The sequence below is a fragment of the Ambystoma mexicanum genome, chromosome 12 (assembly GCF_040938575.1).
Source record: "Ambystoma mexicanum isolate Mex_15411 chromosome 12, UKY_AmexF1_1, whole genome shotgun sequence".
Lineage (NCBI taxonomy): Eukaryota > Metazoa > Chordata > Amphibia > Caudata > Ambystomatidae > Ambystoma > Ambystoma mexicanum.
Window position 1 is genome coordinate 239868125 of NC_090936.1, and position 22426 is coordinate 239890550.

The following is a 22426-nucleotide window of genomic DNA, read 5'->3' on the forward strand; positions in this document are numbered from 1 at the left end:
CTAGCCGAGCCTCCAATTCCTGGGTGTTGCCGTAACAGTGGAAAGAGGAAGATACTCCTCAACAGAGGATTTATGCAGATTTCCATCCTCTCTACTATTGCCCAAGAGAGGCAAAAACCTCTGCTTGAGCATTTGTTTCAGAATTCTGACAATACTTTGGGATTTTCAAAACAGGGTCCCAAACCCACTCTTTGCAGTGATCATTTGATGAATGTCATCCACCCTATTTTGTGGCACCTCCCCAGAGAGCGCAGGAGCCTTACTACCATTTTGGTTAGTTTCCCATATTTGCTCGTCCACAAGGCGGGCCGCAACAACATCGGCTTCTGGGACAGTAAATGTCTGGGATAGGCTGGCCAAGTTTCCAGAAGAGCCATGTGTGGGGGTGGGGGAAGGAACAATCAGGAGGTGTGAAAGAAAAAGATTTTTCTCAGCTGGAGGGGGAATAGTGGGGATCCACTGTTAATGCTAAAACAGATCATGAATATTTTGTTTTAAACAAATACATATATTTGGACAGAAGTTACTTTTTTAGATTGAGAAGCCAAAAGTTACAATTAGTTATTTTTACATTTCTTCATGTAAAGTGTCTTCATATTTACTGTTTGCATTGTTTTCAATGTAAAGTTATCCATTTGCACCACTCCATTTTCAGCCAAGGTTATTTTACCCACAATATTTTAATCTGGGACCCATCAAACATACTAAAATGCTCTCCTAATTACACAATCAAGCTATTATCGTTATTCCGGCATTTTCCGCCAGAAATGTTCACAGGAAAACAATTCTCATACACATAGTCAAAAAGAAAAATACAGTAGGATAATGTTCATAGCACTTGGCTGATTAGAATCCATATGGATAATTAAGATTGCGTATAGAAACATTGACAGGCGCCGTAATGACAAATTAGCTCATCTGTTCATCACTTATGAGATATAAAATTGAGATATAATTAGTAGCCAACAATAAACGTTCTTATAAGTAAATTGCGTCTGCAAGTAGAAGTAACCAGGATCAAAACCGTTCAGTGTATAGTTTACCTCGTCTTGTTAGTAGTTAAGTAAAATGCGCAGAGTGCGACTAGCAGCCTGAGACAAAGTGCAAAAGTGCAAAAGTGCAAGATTCAAAGATGCAGAAAGTGTTTAAGTGCCCGCAGCTAGCCTCAGAAGTTCAAAACTGGGTTAACACCTGATCCAGCAGATATATTAGCTTATTAGTACTTGCAAGAACTCGACGTGGACCAACCTGTGGATTATCTAACAGCATTTGAGCTAGAGTGGCATTAGTAGGGTTCTTCTTTTCCATGCTCCACTTAAGTAATTGGCCAGGGTAAAAAAAGCAACTCTCACAATGTCTTATGCCACGGTCTCTTCAGATGCTCATCAGCCGCCTCTTCCTCCTATCGGCTCAGGGGGGCAGAAAATAATGAAGTGGGCAAAACTCTCCATGGCACCACAGACCCAGCAGGGGCTAGCTCCTGCCTTCCATCTGTGCGTCCGTACTGCCAACATATGGTTCCATGTGATATTTTCGCCGCAAAAATATCGGCATATTTTTGCGGCTAAAATAACACATGGACCCTGCGGGGGACACACCCGCATCATTTTTTATGTGCGGGGGACACCCCTGCAACCTCCGCACCTAATATTTTCGCCACTATAAATATCGCCTATGGCCGTTCCCGACGACCGTATGTTCGGTGATATTTTTGCTGGCGAAAATATTACCTGATACCCAACATATACATTAAGCCGAAGTCTGCTGAGCAAGTTCCTGTGTTGTGTCTTAGTCACAACAATTAGATAGTCTGGCAATCCCGTCATGGGTGCAAAAGGGAGGTATGATCTGACTTGGGATCTAGCAGCCATTTCATTTTCCTGTATATCTACAAAACATTGTGCAATCGTAGAGTTAGTCGCTTAACTAGTAGTTTATGGGCTGTAGATGGCCCAGCTGTACAAGTGACGTAACCTAGCTAAGCCAACCAACCTTGCTCGAGCTAGTAAGTGTCAGTAGGTTTGTGACCAGAAGTTTGGTTAGATTCTCCCCGCTAGCTGACCAAAGACTATGCCAGAATAGGATTGGTCTTGAAATGACTGGATCCGTTAGGCATGTCGAAGCGGTCTCCAAATGGTGCGTATAGGCCGAAGTACAGTGTGGGACATATAATAGTCTTCTAAGAAATGGGTTCTCAGTCTAAATTCACGTAACCCCATATTTCACTCCCATACACCCCAGCCGGTGTGGCTTTTACCTCTATATATTGTCGCCATGGGATCCATGGAGTGATGCCTAATGGTTTTGGCAAATCGAAAACCAGATACAGAGCCACTGAAAAAGAAAGTGGAGGAAGTTCAACAGTGTTCTGTTTAATTTGGCACAGCTGACATGCTCTCGTTTCCTAGAATAGCCGAAGTCCATCTGAAATCATTATCCAGGCCGTACACCACTACCACCCACATTTTGTAAAATCTCTTTGTTAGTTTTCCCTTTAATCTCATATTAAATTCTCAGAGTATTATTCTGCTTTAAAAACTCACATTATGTATATTCTCTTTTTTTCTGTGGATGTGTTTTAGTCTCTTTGTGGCACTTACGAATCAGAAAACTATGGCCATGAGCCTTTCCCCATATTTCATTATAAAGGATGTAATGGATTAGCACTGGTTTTCCTACTAGAACTCTGCTGATTTCTTGCTCTATTTGCTAAACCTCTGGGAATTTTGTTGGAGGATTAATTGACACCACGTAAAAAAATTAAATTGTTCTGTCATGGTTTTTCCTGTGAGCCCATATTCGCATGAATACTGCGACCCACACATCTCCAATGGACTAGCACTTCTATGTCTTTCATCGACAGATTTCTTTTGATGGACTTTTTTACAAATATTTTTCTACAAAAAAACTCATCCCCTATTGTTTTTTTTCTCTCTTCCCGACCCCCGACCCCTTATATGCACTTTCCCCCTATATTTTTCGATTCGTTTTTTCGTTGAGAAATGTTCGTTAAAAAAACCCATCAGGAAAAAGTCTGTAGATGCAAGGATGTCGCACCATATCAGTATTCTTTTCTTGGTTACCGCACCACTGATGGCTGATCAGCGTATTACTTTTTGGAAATTTATCAAAGAGAAAGGAATACATGGCACTTGTTCAAGATGGCCTAAATTGCCCTGACTCTTTTATTTGTAACCAAAACCTGTGTGTTTTAATTACTGTTTTTTTGTGGGTCATAATTTGGGATTTGGTATTGGGCATTGTTTAGGACACATTGATTTATTTTTCACAAATTGAGTTTTAATCTGACAAAAACTGTGATTTTATTTCAAGTATCTTTTGCCTTATCACACATTTTTCTTTCTTTTTCTTTTTTACAATTTACATTTTTTTTAATGTCTCAAATTCCATTTTTTTGTAACAATTTGAGCCAAAATGGACCCTATTCACTTTTGGAAATGTAAATTTTCCCAGCACCACCTAGAAATAGTTGGGCGGGACAAACACCAAGCATATCGAGTAGTGGGCGAAAGAATTTGTTTTAATGTATTCCCTGATCATGCTAGACACAGAGGCATATCACATACTTATCAATTCACATGCTTTTGGCGGGCGTCACCTGCCATATAATCAGTTCACTCAACCACCACTCCATGTACACGCCTGTGTACTTACATGGGCTGTCAACCACAAAGAACAACATCGGCTGTTTCCATCCACCCTGGGTACACAAAAGGTTGAGAGCTATGCTAACATTCACTGTGGTAGACACGCATGAGAAAACATTCCATAGTTATTTCATACTTGTTTATTTATTTCTAATGGGCACCAGACCCGGAGGTATCAGGGCGCAGCTACAAGATAATGCAAGGCTTACAGAGTTACAGGATATGTGGGCAAGGTAAAACATATATGCACGTTAGAAACAGGAAGTATACATAAGTACAAAAGGTATCAAGCAATACTTTGATGGAGAAGCCATACATCCTAAGTGTGAGAGGTACAGCAATCAATCCTAGAGATCCGTGGATTTAAGCAAGTTAAGGTAATTACGTCTAAAGTTCAGGTAGGGTTGGTCTTCTCTAAGAGGGTGTGGCAAAGAGTTCCATATTTTGGCTGATTTCACAGGAAAGCTGTTACCGCCCACCTTTGTGAGTCTGAATCTGGGTACAGTGAGGCAATTGGCGTTCCTAGATCTCATAGTTCTGGTGGAAGTTCTTCTATGTAGTTTATCCGTGAGATAGCTGGGGGCCGTCCCCCCCCTTATTCATTGCATCATGATTGACCAGCAAAACAGTCAATAATGCTTACTATCAGCCCTCACCTGACTTAACGGGCCCGTGGCTGTGACAAGGGCGGATAAAGTCGAGAAGGGCCAACTGCTAGTGTTATCACCAGCTCCAGTGTCAGTGAAGGGATTTGCACGTAATGGGGCGCGTCTTACTTTTCACCCAATCACCAGTTCTGGCATCAGTGTCGATAAACAGTCAAAATAATCAGACCTCAAATTTGAGCAACCGTATTGGTTATTCTTCCCTCAACATTACAGAGAATGTGTTGACTTAAAAATATGAAAAATCCAGGAATTACTTTTTCAGAAACTCAGTCTGATGGAAACATGAATTTCTGATTTATAAACAGCTGTCAACCTCACTCTGTTGGCATCCAGCCTTATTAATGAAGAACACCAATGCTTAATGATGTATATTATCATGAATCACACAACTTTGCTTTCCTGTCTCATTTTTCAAAAGCGTCATATAATGATCAGAAGATATGAGTATCAAAAATAAAACAATTGAGATAGAGAGTAACATAAGAAAATGACCAATGGTGTCACTGTGCATATCTGCACATTCTTATTTTTAGTGTTTCCCCCTAATTACGCATTTCATTAAACAGATAACTTTTATCATGTAATGCTTTGTTCCAGGAACTGTTTTTTTTTTTTTTAAAATCGTTTTATTTTTCTTTGTGAATGAAAGCCCCGTCCAGTTGGATGACTTTGAAGCCTACCTCAAGGACATGGGCAAAGATTCGGACTACAAATTCTCTCTCCAGTTTGAGGTAAGTCGGTGACACAGAGGACCATCTGTCTTCAGCCATGCTTCCTTCTCTCCGCCCCTTTCTCTTCCCTGCCTATCTCCACCCTCTTGGCTCCTTTCTCTTAATTCCCTGCCTATTGTTTCTTCACCGTGTCTGCATGTTTCTGCCTGCATTGGGATTTGCGTGCTTCTTCAGTGCAGTCAATCACTGCATCTCCTAGCTTGTTTAACAGATGGCGCTCTCGTACTCCCGCATTGTCTGAATGGGCACTGGCTAGTGAAAAACAATAGTCTCTGTTATCTAAAGCATACTGGGGGTGTAACATAAACTGGTGGGGAGCATGTCGACATTTATATAGCGGCATTTAATACCTGCAAATAACAACGGTGAATTCTGATCGGTTTATAGTCATAAAACCGAAAACAAAAATCCCGAATACAATAATCTCGAATCCAAAATCTCGAAAAAAAAAAAGTCGAATTTTTTTTTAATGACGTTTTTTGTTCGAAATGGGGGGGTTCCCCCCCCCCCAACCCCCCTTTTTTCTATTTTTTTTTTATTTTAACCCATTTTTTTTACTTACCTGACCCCAAAAAAGCATATAATTAAATAAATAAAAAATGCGACTTTTTTTTTTTCGGGATTTTGGATTCGAGATTATTGTATTTCGAGATTTTTTTTTCGGTCTTTTGACCGACCACCGATCAGAATGTTTCACTGTAGAGGGCACAGAAGGTGACTCTTCTTTGCCATACTGCCTTCCTTGGAGGTGAACCCGGTTGACTGTGGACAGCTTTCGCGGGCGGCCATCACCATGCCCACTTTTATTATAATCCTCCCTTTAAAGGTTTGCTCTCCGTAACAAATGCGACGTTCAAGCGCCGTTGCAACATGGAGACAGCAGGCCTGTGGAAAGCCTTTGTCTGAATACAAACAAATGTGCTCGTAGTAAACAGCTGTTAACAGAGATAAGGCTGGCTGAGGAGTGGGGGCGGTGCATGGGAAAGAGGGAAAGCGTCGAAACTCGTCAACTGGTCATTTTTTGAAATCTCGCATTGGCAAAGCCGTTAGGTTTTGGCTGTCCTATGCAGCCTCCAATGCCCTAATAATTCAATATTGTGTCTGACAGACTCACCCTCCTGTAAGGTCCAACCCATATCGTCAGCTGCTGTCATCATAAGACGTGTGCTGTCCAATGTTATCCAATAATCCAGTAAATGAAACTTCCAAATGTAACGTCTGAATCTGCCCACGGTGAGGCGCTGTTGTTCAAACTGCACCGACTGAAATCTGCTTCATGACTGATGCTTGGTGGACAGTTTATTAGTACTTAAGAGACAAGCAAAGTAAGAGAAGTGAGCGATTGCTAAGGCGAACGTCCGCTTTCTTTTGTGGGGTCCCAAATAGATTTTGTTTTTAAAAAAAACATGTTTAATTGTGAACGTTAATAATGTGATGAAACGTCTGGTCGCCTCATTATTATCAGTACATTGGAAATGCACTACAGCAACAGTGGAAACAGAATGTATGACAAGCTTGAAAAAAAAAATAAGACCATTTGTTTGTACAAAATAGGTCCCGCACTCGTAATGCACATTGACCAAGACACTGTGCAATGAGGGGTGTGGGTCCCCTGCAACCAAGCCTAAGTGCACGCGACCGTTGGGTTTGTGCAGCCACATATCATCTCCAGCTCAGTGTGTGCAAGCAGTGCAAAAGAGTCTCAACTTCTTGTATATACATATAACTCTGTGACTAAAGCCTACCGGGCAGGATCAGGAAACCACAAGTCCCAGAATGCAAAGAAAACACCAGTGCTGCACACTTTCATTTTAGCGGTAAGGAGAGATTGACAAATGGGTGTCCTCCGGTCTCGAGCACTTGCAGCACCACAGTGCAGGGAGCTACAACTGCCCCTTCCTGCTGGGGGTGGGTAGAGTATATCATTTAGAGGTCACGTGGCCTCTCGCGATGATGATGATAACTAAAACAGGATTTGTGTTCAGAATGTGTGCATTATCCGTCATAAAGTGTCAATGTGTCTGTGTCCGGCCCAAGATTTCGAAACACCGCTCTCCCTGCAGCCTTTTCCCCCTTCACCTGCAGATGGACACAGGCAATCGCCCACACCAGGAAGCTAAAATGATGGACGGACTAGCAGGTATCCTGGGGTCAGTGGAAGAGTGCAGCTAAGGTCTGCTGCAGCATGTGTCCGGAGTAGGGTGCAAGCTTGCACCGGCGTGGCCAGTGCAGTGCCTTCCCTATGGGAGTGAAGCTTGCCCTCTTTTTGTGCGAAGCTTGCACATTCTGCTCAGGCCCCTTCTCTATCTGGTCTAGTTTGGGGGGCATCGGGCCGCTGTGAACTGTCTGAAGGTGATTCAATGTTGCACAGCTCTGGTCCACGTTGCACCTATCGAGTGAATGGGACGTGCCCTGCTGGGTCACTGCTGCGCCTATGCTGTGTCAGAAGCTTGCCACGCAGCGACCTATGATGGAAGTTAGCGCTGCTGCAGGTCACGCTGGCTTTTCTTTGCGATGCAAGACTGCACAGCTTGGGTAGTTACTTTTCTGTGTGAGGGCAAGGGGCAGGGGCTGGCACCACGGTGGCGCGTGATTTGACTGTACCATGGCCTGGCCTATAGGCCGTGGCAGAAGCAAAAACGCAAAATGCTGGTGTGGCCCAGTTTTTTTGGTAAACAGGGACCACTGTTTTGGCCAATGTGGGCCAGTTTGATGAGTTTCTTCACTATGCGGCTAAACCCAGTGTTGCTGAATACATATTCTTTAAAATGCACAATTTGCATCACATTTTATCAGAAAAACTCCCCCTTGGGTAAGATTCCAACAGTGCCACAAAACGAACGCATTGACATTTACAACTGTGGGCTACTTTTTCATTGCTGCCCGACACAATTTTGTGCCTCAGTCCGACCCTGACTGTGGATGTGACACTGTCCCTGCTCAAGCTGCCCCATTCTTTGTGTTCCTCACATATGGTGACTGTACCTGGCATTTGAGACTTTGCTTGCACATGAGCTTTTAGCTGGCAGCATTTCTCTATTTGTGAATGCACTTGACATTTCATGGCGGGAGTGGGTCTGCAGGACACTATTTTTCATAGGAAGCCTGCAGACGACATGCCTGCCGTGGACACACAAATATGTGTCGACCGATGACTTCTGATAGCATCAGGTGGGCCTGTGAGGCAGCATTTTGCTCATGACACCTATAGATATCATGTGAGGATTTAACTGATCGGACCAGACATTTCATATGGGAGAATACGCCTGGCACGTGAGGCCACAACTACCATAAAACGAAAGTAACATGCCATGCGGCTGTACAGGTGCATGGCGGGGACCATGGCCTAGAGTGGTTCTGGTGGATGTACCTTGATATATTATGCAAAAAACAATAGGGGTCCTGGAAGTCCCCCTGCCAGACATTAGTTCTGGTTACGAGAACCTTAGCCTGATTCTTTAGCTCACTATCTTTCACAGAGGAGAAATATCCAGAAAATATCAGTCTTCGTCCTGCACTGGGGCAGTCCAGCACCGAAATGCAAGGCAATTCTCCTCTGAACAAGAGTACCAACAGCAACCCCAGACACGTGTTTCAGTCTGGTTGGACCTCATCAGTAGGGAGGAGCTGTGCCTCTCTAAGAATAGTGAGAAAGGGGTCCACGTCTGGATTCCCCTAGTAAATTAGGGTAAGGCCCAAAGTTACTTAAATATGCAAATTGACAAAGGGGGTCCTGGGAGTCGCTCTGCCAGACATTAGTCCTGGTTATGAGAACCTTACCCTGATACTTTAGCTCACTATCTTTCACAGAGGAGAAATATCCCAAACATATCAGTCTTTGTCCTGCCCTGGGGCAGTCCAGCACCGAAATGCTAGGCAATTCTCCTCTGAACAAGAGTACCAACAGCACCCCCCAGACATGTGTTTCAATCTGGTTGAACTTCATCAGTAGGATGTAGCTGTGCCTCTCTAAGAATAGTGAGCAAGGGGTCCACGTCTGGATTCCCCTAGTAATTTAGGGTGAACCCAAAGTTACTTAAATTATGCAAAAAACAAGAGGGAGGCGGGGGGGGGGTCCTTGGAGTCCCTTGTAGCAACTAAGTGAATAAGTCATTGAGGCAAAGTTTCCTCGAGATCCCTTCCTGTGATATCATTGGTGTGAAATGGCCATGTCCTGCCACTTCCTGTGTCGCTTTTGTTAGCTCTGGTCTTTTGGTTTATTGAACTCCCTAAGACATGTGTCATCTTGCAAGGACTCTCTAAGTGAGTTATGGCTCACCCAAGCACTTTTTTCTCATAATAGATTCTTTTGTCTCTTCGCCTGACAGTTTGGTCACAACAACATGTGAAAAAATTCACTTTTTAAATCGGCTATAATCAATATATTTTACTCCAGTAAGCCAGAGGAAGAAACACATATCCTGATCGCATAAGCACCTGAAAAACATGATTGCTTGTGTATGTTTAATGATTTCGCTAGCATGGTGTTATCATTCTGTATGGTTATAATGTGCATATAGTGCTATGTACCTTCCCCAAGGCAGCAGCAGGTGGCAGCTGGGGGATGAGGGGATGCTGAGATCAAGGAGGGCGGGAAAGGGTGGTATTTGCAGGGCACGGGCTGTAGATGTAAGGGCAGGGAGAGGTAGGATGGTGCAGTGCACAGGGAGGGAGAGAAGGGCCATTGGAAGTTTCTTCATTCTGATTCATGAGATGCACAGAAAAACAAATGCGAGCACTTGGATCTAGTAAGGAACAATTTCAACATATGAATATATAAGCTATAGCAGGGCATGCTGCCTTCATGAGAAAGGCACGAGACGGCAGAAGCTACATAAAGCAAGGGCTCACCCTCTCATGTGACAATGTCAGCTTGTGCCATGTACTATTCTGGAATGTGTTCTTTGGGTCATTGAACTTAGTTTATGTTTATATTATATATTCAGTGACAACACTTTATTTGAGTGCCAGATACGTTGAACCAGTTCAATGTAACACAAACCCTTAAAAGAACATACTCCGAGATGAGTGGTAATCTGGACAGTCTATTGGCATTCAAGTGATATGTTGGTGTTTCCATTTATTAAATGGCAAGGGGATCAGCTGAGATGCAGGGAGCAGGCCTAGCTGGGGGCGCTTAGAAGTTTCTACCAGGGTCTTTATAATGTAAAGACCCGGTGGAAGTGGGACAATCAAAGCTCTCGGGGCGGCGGGGGAGGGGGGTTGATCTCCACACCATTTCAGAGCAGGAGAGCAATTGACTGGACCTGTCCATTATATTAGAACCATTTTGAAACGCAATCTAGGAGCGTGATTGGAAGATCCCATGCCACCTGGTTTTATACACCATTGTCAAGAGGAACATCTGCTACGGTGTTGCTCCAGAAGAATAGGAGTTGAGAACAAGAGAAAGGGCGGGAAAAAGAAGCCCCAGGGTGGGAAAAGTCCTAAACATCCAGCAAAGCCCTAGAGAGGTGACAATACAGGGAAGCCCCAGAGTGGGAGGGGAGAAAGAGAGAGGGAAAAGCCCTAGAGAAGGTAGAGTACCGAGAAATTCCAGAGTGGGACGAGGAAGTGAGAAAGGTGCCTAAGCCGGGAGAAACCAGAGCTGACCTAAATGACGAGAGGGCATGAGACAAGCCCCTGAAAGGGGAGACCACTAAGCAACCCAGAGTGGGGAAAGTAGGAAGGAACCCCTGGTCGGGGTGTCAAAGGAGCGGATCCCCGGACTGGGCTGAATGTGACTGATTTGGGGGAGAGAGAGAGAGACAGATAGACCTGGCTGGAGCCGACAATTCCACAGGAAAGAACTGCACGCTGGGAGATTCTTTATATCCAGCAGGGATAAGTAACACCAGCCTAGGGAAAGACTATGTCTTGTTTCTTTAAAGAGAAAATAAAAAGAAACAGTGAGAATCATACCTCTGTGTCGGTCTCCTGATTCTGACTTACCAGACACTCCACTCCTACACATGCTCATTCAACTTCAAGTACCATTTCCTCTCACCAACCAATGCCACACCTTGCACACTCCCTGAATAATCTGCCCCCAAGCTCCTCTACACTGTCCTTTATGCCCCTGGTCTCTTTGGTTTGCTGCCACCTCTTCTGACCTCTGTATGACAACCCAGAACTTTCTGCTTCTTAAAACTTCTTTTATCCTCTGCCTTTCCCTCCATTGGCTGTCATTCCCTGCTTATTCCCTGAACCAATCCCCTTCACTCCCCCCCACCCCTTGAAGCCAATTGGCAAAAGACATAAGAGGGGATCTAAGCACTGCCCCTTTTTCATGCGCGGTACCTTCTGGACTTGTTAAAGGCGGCCTGCTGCGGTGAGCCAGAGAGTTCATGTCCCAGCTTGTGTGAGCATCTCCCAGGCTCGTTTGCCTTTGGTCTAGCTGGGGAGCCGTTCTGTGGCTGCAAAATAGCCCATCATCCTTAATCATGAAGAGGGTGGGAGCTCGCCGCGTTCATGCTGATATCCGCTCGGTTTGTCGGTGTTATATCGCATAGCAGCTTCACTTCATTCTGTTACCAGTTTGGGTGAGTGGTTCCTATGCAGCTCTTTGAATACTCTCGCTGACTATTCTCTAGTCCGAGATCTGCAGTGTGTGCTAGAACATGTAGTTTTCTTGAAGAGACAAAAAGAACTAGCCAGCACAAGCCGAGTCCGATATGGTGTAATTGACAGTGCTCCTCTGAGCAAGCATATTTGCACAATAAGAAGGGACAGGGACTGGGCCCCCTCAACTGCCACCTTCCCCTCTGGGATGGGACTGGCTTTGGCTTCCACCATGAGAGACCTCCCACCCGAGGCTGGGAGGGGTGCCCCTCATCTTTTGACAGGGTCATGCTACTGACCCTATCACCTTAGACAGAATGCAGATATGAGTATAGAAGGATACACGTATTGATAGGTATAAAAAACTGCAATAGGACCAGTTATTTTAGCAAATAATAAAAAAGAACATTAACTGGAAAGTTATTGGTTCCAAAGTATGCAGGGTGACTGGATAAGACCAGCCAAATATCTGCGGGCTAGAAGTAAACAGGCAGAAAGTGCTGTATAAGTTGAGAAACTTGCAAGATGGAAAATGCCAAGCCCCTAACGGCGACTAGCAGTGAGAGGTAATGCCATGTAATCCATGAGCTTCCTATGGCAATCAGGAATCTAACTATGCCCTTTCACCTCCGCCCTTAAACGGACGCCGAGGATGTTGCCATTTGACTGCAACATGATGGGTTGCAGGATCCAAGCAACCCGGCAGAGGTGGGCAAGGGCAGCTGCCTCAAGGTGGCAAAGCAGCCAGCCAACAGAAGTCTTCTAGCAAAGTGGCTCTTGGAACCACACTTGTGTGCGGACCTGCTCAGACAAGCGAGATGACATGAATAACAGATGTCTAGTGGGTAGGTCCATTGGTCATGCTGGTGAGGTAATGTGAGGGGAATCTCAGCCAACCCAGATGCTCGCCTGTTCTCGCCTCCCTACTCTCTTCCTCCTCCACAATCCTATGCCAAATGCCCATTCCTCCACTCTTCTTTCAGACTTATAATGGCCTGATCCTTCTCTTCCACCCCTAAAACCTTGCCATTAGTATGTCTCCTCTCTTGTTTCTTCCCCCTCTTCTTCACTGTGTTATATTTAGAGCCATACTGGGTGTCTTCTGTAACCATTCTGCCAAGCTCCTTCCATATCATGATCTCTCCCACCACCTCCTTAGTATATTTGACTCCCCTCTTGTTATCTCTTCTAGCAATGTCTCTGCTATACTCCTACAACTTTCTTTCGTTCTTTCGTTCTTTCGTTCCTTCTTTCCTTCTTTCTTTCTTTCTTTCTTTCTTTCTTTCTTTCTTTCTTTCTTTCTTTCTTTCTTTCTTTCTTTCTTTCTTTCTTTCTTTCTTTCTTTCTTTCTTTCTTTCTTTCGCTCCTGTTGACCATGCCATCCTTGTTCACCTCATTCCCCTCCTCCCTCCTTCTGGCCACCTCCTTCCAATCTTTGCCTTCCAGCTCCATCTCCACTTTCCTGGTTGGCCAACACTCTTGAACACTGTCTCCTTCGGAAATCACGCACACACTGTCTCCCAGGTTACATAGGTAGTTCTCCATACCTCAGGGATCGCCCATGCCTAGCTGGGCTTAGGTCTTTTTGATAATTGTATTGTACACCGGATTATTTTGTTTTAGTTTAAGGCTCATTGCTGCTCCCATTGCCCCCCATAGACCTGCAGAACCTGGACCAGCCCATTATTAAGGCGGCCACCATCTTGGATCAGTACCTTGTTGGAAGCAGGACTTCCAACAAGTGACACACACATGGACACTGATGTGTCCAAGAATCCTGGATGGCGCACACTATGTAAACTGCACTAGGTATTTGTATTTTGCTATTATTAGAAGAACAGAGGATGTCAATTTCATTCAGAAAATACTTACAATAGCACATTTGCAGATGGCGGTGTCATTCCCGCGAAGGAAATTGGGGGCACCTAGGAACGCATCAAATTTAGTTTTTACGATCTATATAGATAAATACACTGGACAGAGGGAGAGGAGGACTGCGGTTGAGAGTGCCTGCCCGCTTAGGACTGAGAGCCATAGAGTTGTGCAGTATGCAGGGGTGACGCAGAGTAAGAAGCGCATTGGTTGAGTAGTCAGAGGGGAGCAGATCATGTCTGCACGCGGCGATATCCTGCACTTGCTGGTGTTGGAGACAGAAGGGTATGGGAGGAGTAAGACATGAGAAGGGTGTGTCTGTGGAGCAGAGTTCGCTGTGTGCTGGGGTGGGTTGGAGTCGGGTCTAGTGGTAATTTGTCACATGAGGCGCTAGATGACCTGGCCTCTAATCCCAGATTACCGCTGTAACTACATTGTAATATCCTAGTGAATTCATTCAACTCTTTCTGATCATGTTTTTGTTTGTATTTTCTGTGTGTTTGATGCTTAAAGCAAACAGATTGCACTGGTGAAAATAGACGTATTGGAATGTATGTTTAAAATGTTTCTTCTAATCTTTTTAAATGTGTTTGTCAAATGTGGACATTTATTCTCTATAGATCTGCACTAATACATGCCAAACTATCCGGTATTTGACCGAATGCTAAATGTACTACTCAGTACAGCATTACTTTGAATCGAGCATTGCTTTGAAAACACCTTTATATGTATTTTCTTGAGTGGATACCCTTACCTGCAATTTCAACCTGGAGGAGGACATTTATTTGTCTGCATTGGTTTTAGCTCTTGTAGATCTAGGGTGCGATTAAAGTCAGGGTCGGCAGAAGATGCATCAGGGCCCGTGGCGACCCATTTCAGCATGATGAAAGGAGGCCTCCTTTCCTACCGCTGGGAAAAACAGTCCGGGGCTCCTCTGAGGCGCTTACATCATAATAGAGACAAAGGAATGCAGCGAGGGGGTTCATAGGTGCATGTTTTCAAGGGACAAGCACAGTGCTTGATTTGTAAAAAAAAAAAATAAGTGCCAGGGCCCAAATACTTTCTAGCACTCCTGTGACACTGAGAGGGGAGCGGGGCGGGTGCAGTTTCCCGCCACGGCTGCCACTACCAATAGCTGCTCCCCACAGTGTCGAGATATGTGGGGTTACACTACAGCTCGCGCCTGCTCTTTGTAGTTGATGGATTCTCAAGTCGAGGGTTGTTTCGGGAGGATAGCTCAGGGGCAACATGCTCGTCTTGGAAGCAAGACGACACGGAGCAGCACAGGTTCGGTCCCCGGGTCCGCGCTTTGAAACCTCTGGGTATTAAGCGCGTTATAAATAACCTATCATATCATACACGCGGGTGGACGGAGACCCCCACTTTTTTCAGAAGTCCTCCCACTTTTTTCAGAGGGTACCTTAATGTGCTAATTTCTGGTGCCACCACATTCAATTGGTATGTTAATTAGTCCCCCCACTTTATTTTTTAGGACTTGACCCCATGCACTGGCTTTCACCACTTGATAATTAAAGTCAGTTTGAGACCATATGTGCCAGGGGTAAAAAAAATAAGTGCCAGGGCACAAATTAAGCCCTGGACATGCAGCCAGCAACGAGCCATGACCCATGGTCGTGCAAAAGAAAACACGCATGTAAAGCAACCTCGGCACATGCTCCTTTTCGACTAATGTCAGGGTCACTGTTCATGCGCACACTGGCGCGCACTAAAGACACGTTTACGTGCAGCCCCTTGCGATGCCCCGGCCTGAAATGTGCCACAGCCCCGCACACCGTGTTCCTTTCTGTGTTGGTTAACACATCTGTGATTTAAGTGGGTTGTTATGTGCAAAGCATTGACCTGGTTTGTTCTTTTCTTTTCGACAGGAACTGAAGCTGATTGGACTCGACATACCACACTTTGCTGCAGACCTGCCTGTCAATCGATGCAAAAATCGGTACACAAATATCCTGCCCTGTAAGTAAGCCCCCTGCTGGTGCTAATGGGGGCTCTGAAGCTGGCGTGGCTTGCACTGCGGCAGGTCCCTCAAGGCAGCAAGCAGTGTCCTGAAAGCAGCGGTGTTGCCAGGTCTGGAAAAGGTCCGGGGCTAGGCTAATGCCGGGCCTGTCGGGACTGGGGGCTAGCTAGCCTTTTGGTTGTAGCTCCTGAGCTGCTATCCAGGGCTACAGCCCCCTCAGCAACTCCCTAGCAACGCCTCCGCCTGAAAGGGCCGGGTGAGATCACCTGATTCTGCCTTAGGCTGGGGTGGAGCAAGCCTGCCCGCCTGCTGTTGTGTGGCCCTTTGCAGCAGCAGCGATTATACTTGGAAACCGAATCAGCCCAACTAGGTCAGGGACCACCCTGACCTAGTTGGGCTGATTCGGTGTGTACCAGAGCTGGAATCCAAGAATAAAAAAGACCCATTCGTTGTTGCAGGAGCTCATCAGATCATTGCTCATGGTAATGTGGCTGTTATTAAAACAGTCTTTTTTTTTTCCCCAATGGGTTTTTTACCAGCACATTTTTTTGAAAAAACTCATCAAACATTTTTTATTTTGGGGGGTCCCGCTCCAACCCTCCCTCCCCTATTAATTTGACATGATTCCCTGCCCCTTATATACCCTTTCCACTTCCCCATATATTTTTCTATGAGTTTTTTCAAGAAAAATAATTTGGTAAAAAACCCTTTAAAAAAATGAGCTGCCATGTAATGCTTGGTGGTCCTGTAGGAAGGACACTCCTGCCAATTGTCTGTCAATGCCATTAGATTTCTGTCGCCTAAGCGCATAGAAGCCTTAAAGGCGGGGTGAAAGGAAATAATGCAGGGAACCGTGGTATTTTAATTGTTTTTTTATGATCTAGGATTCGAACCTCTGTCGCTTTGTGTGGTTTTGCTTCCAAGACCAGCGTGTTGCCTCTGTGCTATCCACCATTCACTCTGAACATGTACACGCTAGGATCCAATCGTAAAGCAGGGGGGGTAAACCTGTCCACTCAAGATGTTTTGGCTTTTATTTCCCATGATGTCCCACTGTTTCATTTTAGACGTCACTCAGGGCCTGGTGCCATTTGTTAAATCCTGGGGTTATTTAGGATTCTACTCTTAATTTCAAATCTCATATTTCTTCTCTCTATCGATCTTGTTTTTTCCACATACCGCTTTTTTAAGGAAGTTAGCAGATCCTTTCTTTCATTGGCTTTCCGGAGTGCCGTTCAAGCGCAAGCGCTTTCCTGCCTTGATGGGGGGCACTTTTGTTTTGATGGGCTTGCATTGTCATTGGCCCCTGTCGAAGACTGGGCTCCAGTCTGCAGCTGCTTGATCTCTATCCTGCAGACATGTGACTACAGAACACTTTTACTAATCCCTCTCCATTGAGACCCCATTCACTTTTTCCCTTACTTGCCATCTGCTGTATTCCTTTGAAGGCTTTAGTCCTTCGCCAACCTGCTTACCTGGCGGCTAAGCTTCATCGATCTGGCAACACTTCGACACATCAGAAGCGCTGATATCGTAAGGTTTAGCCTTCCCTGCATTCACCAGACACAAGCTGTTTTTGGAATAGCCTCCCCAGTATTGTAATTTGTTATCTATGCTATTTCTATCTGCATTTTTCCTTCTTTGCTGAAATTATAAAAAGTCTTAAAATCTCATGTTGGTACTCTGGCTTATCCTTAATTCTTCTCTCTGTTCTTATTGTCTGGTTCATCATAACTTTGTCAGTGCACGATTAGGGTTCCAGTATTACCGTATACCGGCACGTTTCCGCACCGGCAAAGTACAAGTTTGCTGGTGGGGTACCTGATTTACCTCCAGATAAGTACTTACTGGCAAATCCCCCCATGGAGTCGTGCAATGGGGATTAACAACCGTCGCCGGCACTCAGTATTTCCGTTTGCCGGTATCCTGGCGGATTTACTGCCAGGATACCAGCAAACTTGTAATGAGGCCCTTAATCTTGTTATTTTAGGCATATTAATTCTTATTTTATATATTGTTTACTATTCGGGCTTACTTTGAATTGTTACTACCTGTTCTTGTTGGTTTTATGAATTGTTATTTTATATCGTACAATGCCCTATTACCTTCATGTTACAGTATGCTTCAGATAAGACATAAATAAAATGCAGATAATCGACTATGCCCGCTAGGGCTAATGGAAGTTATGGGCCAAAACATGAGGGGAGCCGCAGGTAGCATGCCCCGCTTTATAGTGTGAAGAGCCCACTTTAGAGGTAAAATGGCCTATCTGTACCTTACGTTACCTTGCCTTAGCTTGCTCTACCTCCTTTAACCGCATCTCCTGTGCAATCTGAAACGAGCATTGGCAATGCCAATAGTTTTGCTGTTTACTGATGTTCGTTGCATTTTGTATTTATAGGCACCTAGGTGCAACAAGGAGAGGGCATAGCTTGAAAGGAGGATGTGATATGGGGTGCAGGTGTGCAACAGAATGAGAAGGGGAATCCATTGCACTGGTGAAAAGTTAGCCCCGTTGAAAATGCTGGTTAAAATTGAGCTGTGCTAGGATTCCAAGATGGCCACCGCAATTTATAGACGTGTGGCGGAACGCTCTGAGAGTTCCTGATCTTTTAAAGCATCCATCCAGAATAATACAGGACCGATCAAGGTGACATCCACCCAGGGCCCCCTCCCTGGCTTGCGGCAATGCAATGGAGCGTCATCAGCAGACCTTAGCAGGCGGCAAGAACAAAGCCAGAATTACGCTCCGGGCTGGGCGTGGCTCGTGGACCCAGCAGCTGGCACTTGATCAATAAGCCCGGATTTGCTCCCCGGTGAGGACCGCTACATTGGCAGGGCACACCCCCGCAAGGGGCTGGGAGTCAGCAGCAGTCCAGTGCAGGAGAAGAGGTGGTCGCGCTTCAGGAGGGGTGCAGCCTGCAGATCTGAAGCGCAGCACTATATAAGGTGGTACCATTAAAACAGCCCCCCCCGCAGCTCCAGTTAAAGTCAGCAGATCTGCAATTGGAGCCTTAGAATGAAGAAAAGAGGCTCAGCTCCAAAGACTCTTGATCGTGGCTGTACCTGCCCTACGTGAGAGTGGGTCTTTGGATGCAAGCATTTCTTAAACTCATTGGGTGGTCTCAGCAAAATTGTTGGGGGCCTTTACAATAGATGTACTCAATAGCTGGCAGCTGGCCACAAATCTGTGCAAAATATGGAAAACACACTATCAAATGCAATAAACGGCATAGTACGACACTGTATTCTGGCGTCCGGGGCAAAGTGTAAGGTTCTCTACTAAAATCTTGCTGCAAGAAACGTAGCCCCAGTTAGCCTGAAATGGTTTCTTGTGACACAAGATAGGATTGTGCTGATTTTATGGGGGAGCAGAAACCTAACAAATTGAAGGGTCAGAAGGCAACACTCCGTTAACATCACATGCCAAGGGGGGAAAAAGAAGCCTATCCATGTGGGACATTCTACAGGATTGCAGACCAAACTGAACCTGCTGCAAAAACTGTGGGCGCTGGGTCAGGTGACAGCTGACAGCTCAAATTTATTTTCTTTTTGATCTCTATTAACGCTTAACATTCGGGGCCAGAATGCCCCGGCTAAACGTAGACAATTAGAGGCACTCTTGGGGCATTACCAACCGGGTTTGGTGGCGCTCCAAGAGACACATATCATCGGGCCGACAGAACTAAGCTCTGCCTACGAAGATACCCGGTGGTGATTCAGGCAAATGCAGAGGGCAAGGTGGCTGGGGTGTTGATTGTGATAAGAACAGCTCTGATTATTAAGGTGCTGCGCACTAAGGTACACAAGGAGGGTCGTTTTGTATTTATGGTAATGGTTATAGGCACTAGGAAGGTAACATTGGCTTCAATTTAGGCTCCTAACATTGGCCAGGAAGGGTTTTTAAAATCAGCCATCACATTATTGGAAGGCTTTGGGGAGGGGGAAATAATTCTCATGGGGGACTTAAACTTAGCCTGGGACCCGACCCGAGACCGCAATGCGACCACTTACTCCTCACAAATGGTGCCTTCAAAGTCCTTAAAATAAAAATTTGCAAGCTTAACTTTGGTAGATCTTTGGCCATCAATGAATAGGCAGGACAGAGGATACATTTTGTATTCACATGTCCATCTGACCATTTCCTGAATAGACTATATTTGGGTCTCAAAACCTCTTCTGGAAATGGTTACACAAGTCCCTTGCTTAGTGATCTCACTCTCGGACCATGCGCCTCTTATCACTGACCTACAGCTGGCTGGGGCAACTCAGAGGGTGTGGGCATGGCGGTTGGTGGATGTTGTAGTGGAAAATAAAATTGAAGTTAAGATTATAGAATTATTTGACCATATTTTGCTACAAGATACCTCCGCGAATGTAACGTGGGACACGTTTAAAGCAACGCTTCACAGAGTTCTTATAGCAGAAGCGGCTTACAGACGCAAAACAAAAAATAGCTTTAGAGACATAACTGGAGGAGGAGTTAATAAAAAATAATGGGGAAAATGGAAACAAATACAGGTCCTACGATCCAAAAAAAGCTTATAGAATGGTGGCTGGTAAATTAAATCTACTCTGAGCAAGAAAAGCTGAAAAGTCCCTACTACACCGTAGACAAGTATACTAAGTGAAAGCTAACAGGGCTGATCCTTTACTAGCCAGACAATTACGACAGAGAATAGCTTCTCAGACAATTCAATCCATTCAAATCCCCTCAGGGGAGACACCACAAATTATCTTGCAGTTTAACGTTTTTTACTATGATTTATATCTGTCACAATGCCCAGACCAAGAAAATCAAGGGGCATTTTACAAGTAGTAGACATACTCACATAACACCAGAGGATCGGGAGAGCCAAGATGGGGATATCACTTCAAAAGAAGTATTCAAGGTTCTCCAGCATGGGGTCTGGCATGGATTCACATGCTCATGAATATTCCCTGTCGTCAGGCCGGGAATCCTCGGTATAGAAAAAATCAGTATCAGTTTCGTTTCTGATCTGTCTTTCTCAGTAGTAACCAATCACTGGTCTCTGGGTCATACTGCCCCCAGCCAATGACTGCCCTCTCCCTAAGCCCCACCCCTGGCAGCCATCCTCAGATTTTTACCACACGTTCAAGCGTTGGGAGTCCTCGTGCTTAGCTCTCAAGCTTTTGCTGCGTTTTCGCGCTTTTTTCAGGAGATTTTCTCATTTTTTTGGTTAAAAGAGCCTCAAGCTCCACCGTTGCTACTTCCGATCAACAGGGATCAGTTTCGGAGTTTTCTACACCCCTCAAGGGTGAAGATTCCATCGAGTTACGCTTTTGGAGGATTCCAGAAGTTCCGAGGCCTACCCCGGACATGGCCCAGGAGAAAGGGAGCTCGATGCCCAGGAAGTTATTCAGGACCTGCCCTGGATGCCAGCTTCAGAACGTTTTCAAGGAGGACGAGCATTCGTTATGCCTCTACTGTCTCCATGAGGACAAGACGCACAAGGAAAAGGACTGCGCGTTTTGTGGAAACATGTCGGAGCGGACCATGAAGGATCGCCACCTCCGTCTCGCCAACTGGCTGGAAGGTAAGAGCCCGCCAGGCGAGAAGAAGAAGAAGAAGTCCGAGCGGTCTTCTAAGTCCTGTGAGGGTGCCCCGGCGACAGGGGCCCAACAAAAGGCTAAGCACCGTGAGTCCGCGGGCACCGGGAGCGCCGAACGGTCGGGCTCCTTGGCTGCCAGGCAGGGCGCACCCTCCCCGGCGCCATCGACCACGAGCCAACGCTCTGGCTCGGGTAAGAGGAAGTCTGAGAACCCGGCGAAGCTTCTGGAGAGGCCCCGGTCGATCTCGAAGACTCTGGCAGAAGGGGAGCGAGGCTCGGACCCTCCCCCGAAGGTGAAGGCCCCAGGCGTACAGAAGGTGACGTTGGCCGTGATTCACCCTGCTAGGACCTCGATTGAGGATGTCGCCGCGGCCCTGGCTCAGCCTGTGGAGGCTACACCAGTGGAGGCGCCCTCAGGTACCAGAGTCTCCCTGCCACCACGGAGGGAGTCGTCTTTCAGGCCCATCAAGAAGACCCCCACAAAGTCCTCGTTGGAAAGGGGGGGGGTGGTGGCCGTCGTGGATACAGACACGACCTCTGAAGAGGAGCTCATCCAAGTCATGGAGAAGACCCAGCCTATCGGGAGGGATCCCGACGAGGGCGACGGTGACGCAGACGAGGCTCCTCAAGAGCCCTCGCTCCCATCGTTTCCGGCGCCGCAGGACACCTCGGTGGCCATTTTGTCAGCCATCCAGTCCTTATGCTCGGAGATAAGGATAAGGACTAGGTTGCCCCTTCCCCCGACGGAGGAGCCTGATCCAGATCCGATGCAGGATCCAGAGCCTGGACCTTTGGGGGGCCCACTTAAGAGGAGGAGGACGCATCCTAGGCCTCCTCTCCCGCCTCTGCGGCCTTCTTTGCCTTCCCCCCGGTCCACTGCCCACGGGATGATACAGGCATGGACACGACTACAACGGGTACGGATGACGATGGAGGCGACGACGGGACGTGTCCCCCGTCGCCCCCTGCCCGGGCGTCCCCACCCGACGAGATTGGATCCTTCCATGCAATGATCTCCAGGGCATCCAAGCTCTTCCAGCTCTGCCCCGAGGAAAAGAAGAAGGAGGGGTTCCTTTACCAGCGGCGCAAGGCTAAAAGGAAGACGGTCCTCACCGTACCGCTTCTTGATGACATCTGGGATGAGGGGCTGGCCCTCCTCAAGAACCCTGCCACGGCTCCTGCGAAGAGGGACCGGTACGAGAAGAAGTACCGCGTCCCCGATGCTGCCCCCTTGTGCCTTAGGGCGCAACCTACCCCGGACTCGGTCGTTTCGGCGGCGGCCAAGAAGAAAGCGGGGGTGCATCGGCCTCGACTTCAACCTCCCCTCCAGACGGCGAGGGTAGGAAACTGGATGCGATGGGACGACGGGTCATCT

At 46.3% G+C, this 22426-nt stretch overlaps 1 protein-coding gene across 4 annotated transcripts in view; it reads left to right on the forward strand.

Moving 5' to 3' along the window:
- Window positions 1-22426, forward strand: part of PTPRO (protein tyrosine phosphatase receptor type O) — a 1358825-nt gene that overhangs the window by 1180956 nt on the left and 155443 nt on the right. For all 4 annotated transcript variants that reach the window (XM_069628367.1, XM_069628366.1, XM_069628368.1 and 1 more), the window contains 2 exons: window positions 4986-5067; window positions 15387-15477. In XM_069628367.1, the coding sequence (XP_069484468.1) occupies window positions 4986-5067; window positions 15387-15477 (173 nt within the window). The remainder of the gene's footprint in view (window positions 1-4985; window positions 5068-15386; window positions 15478-22426) is intronic.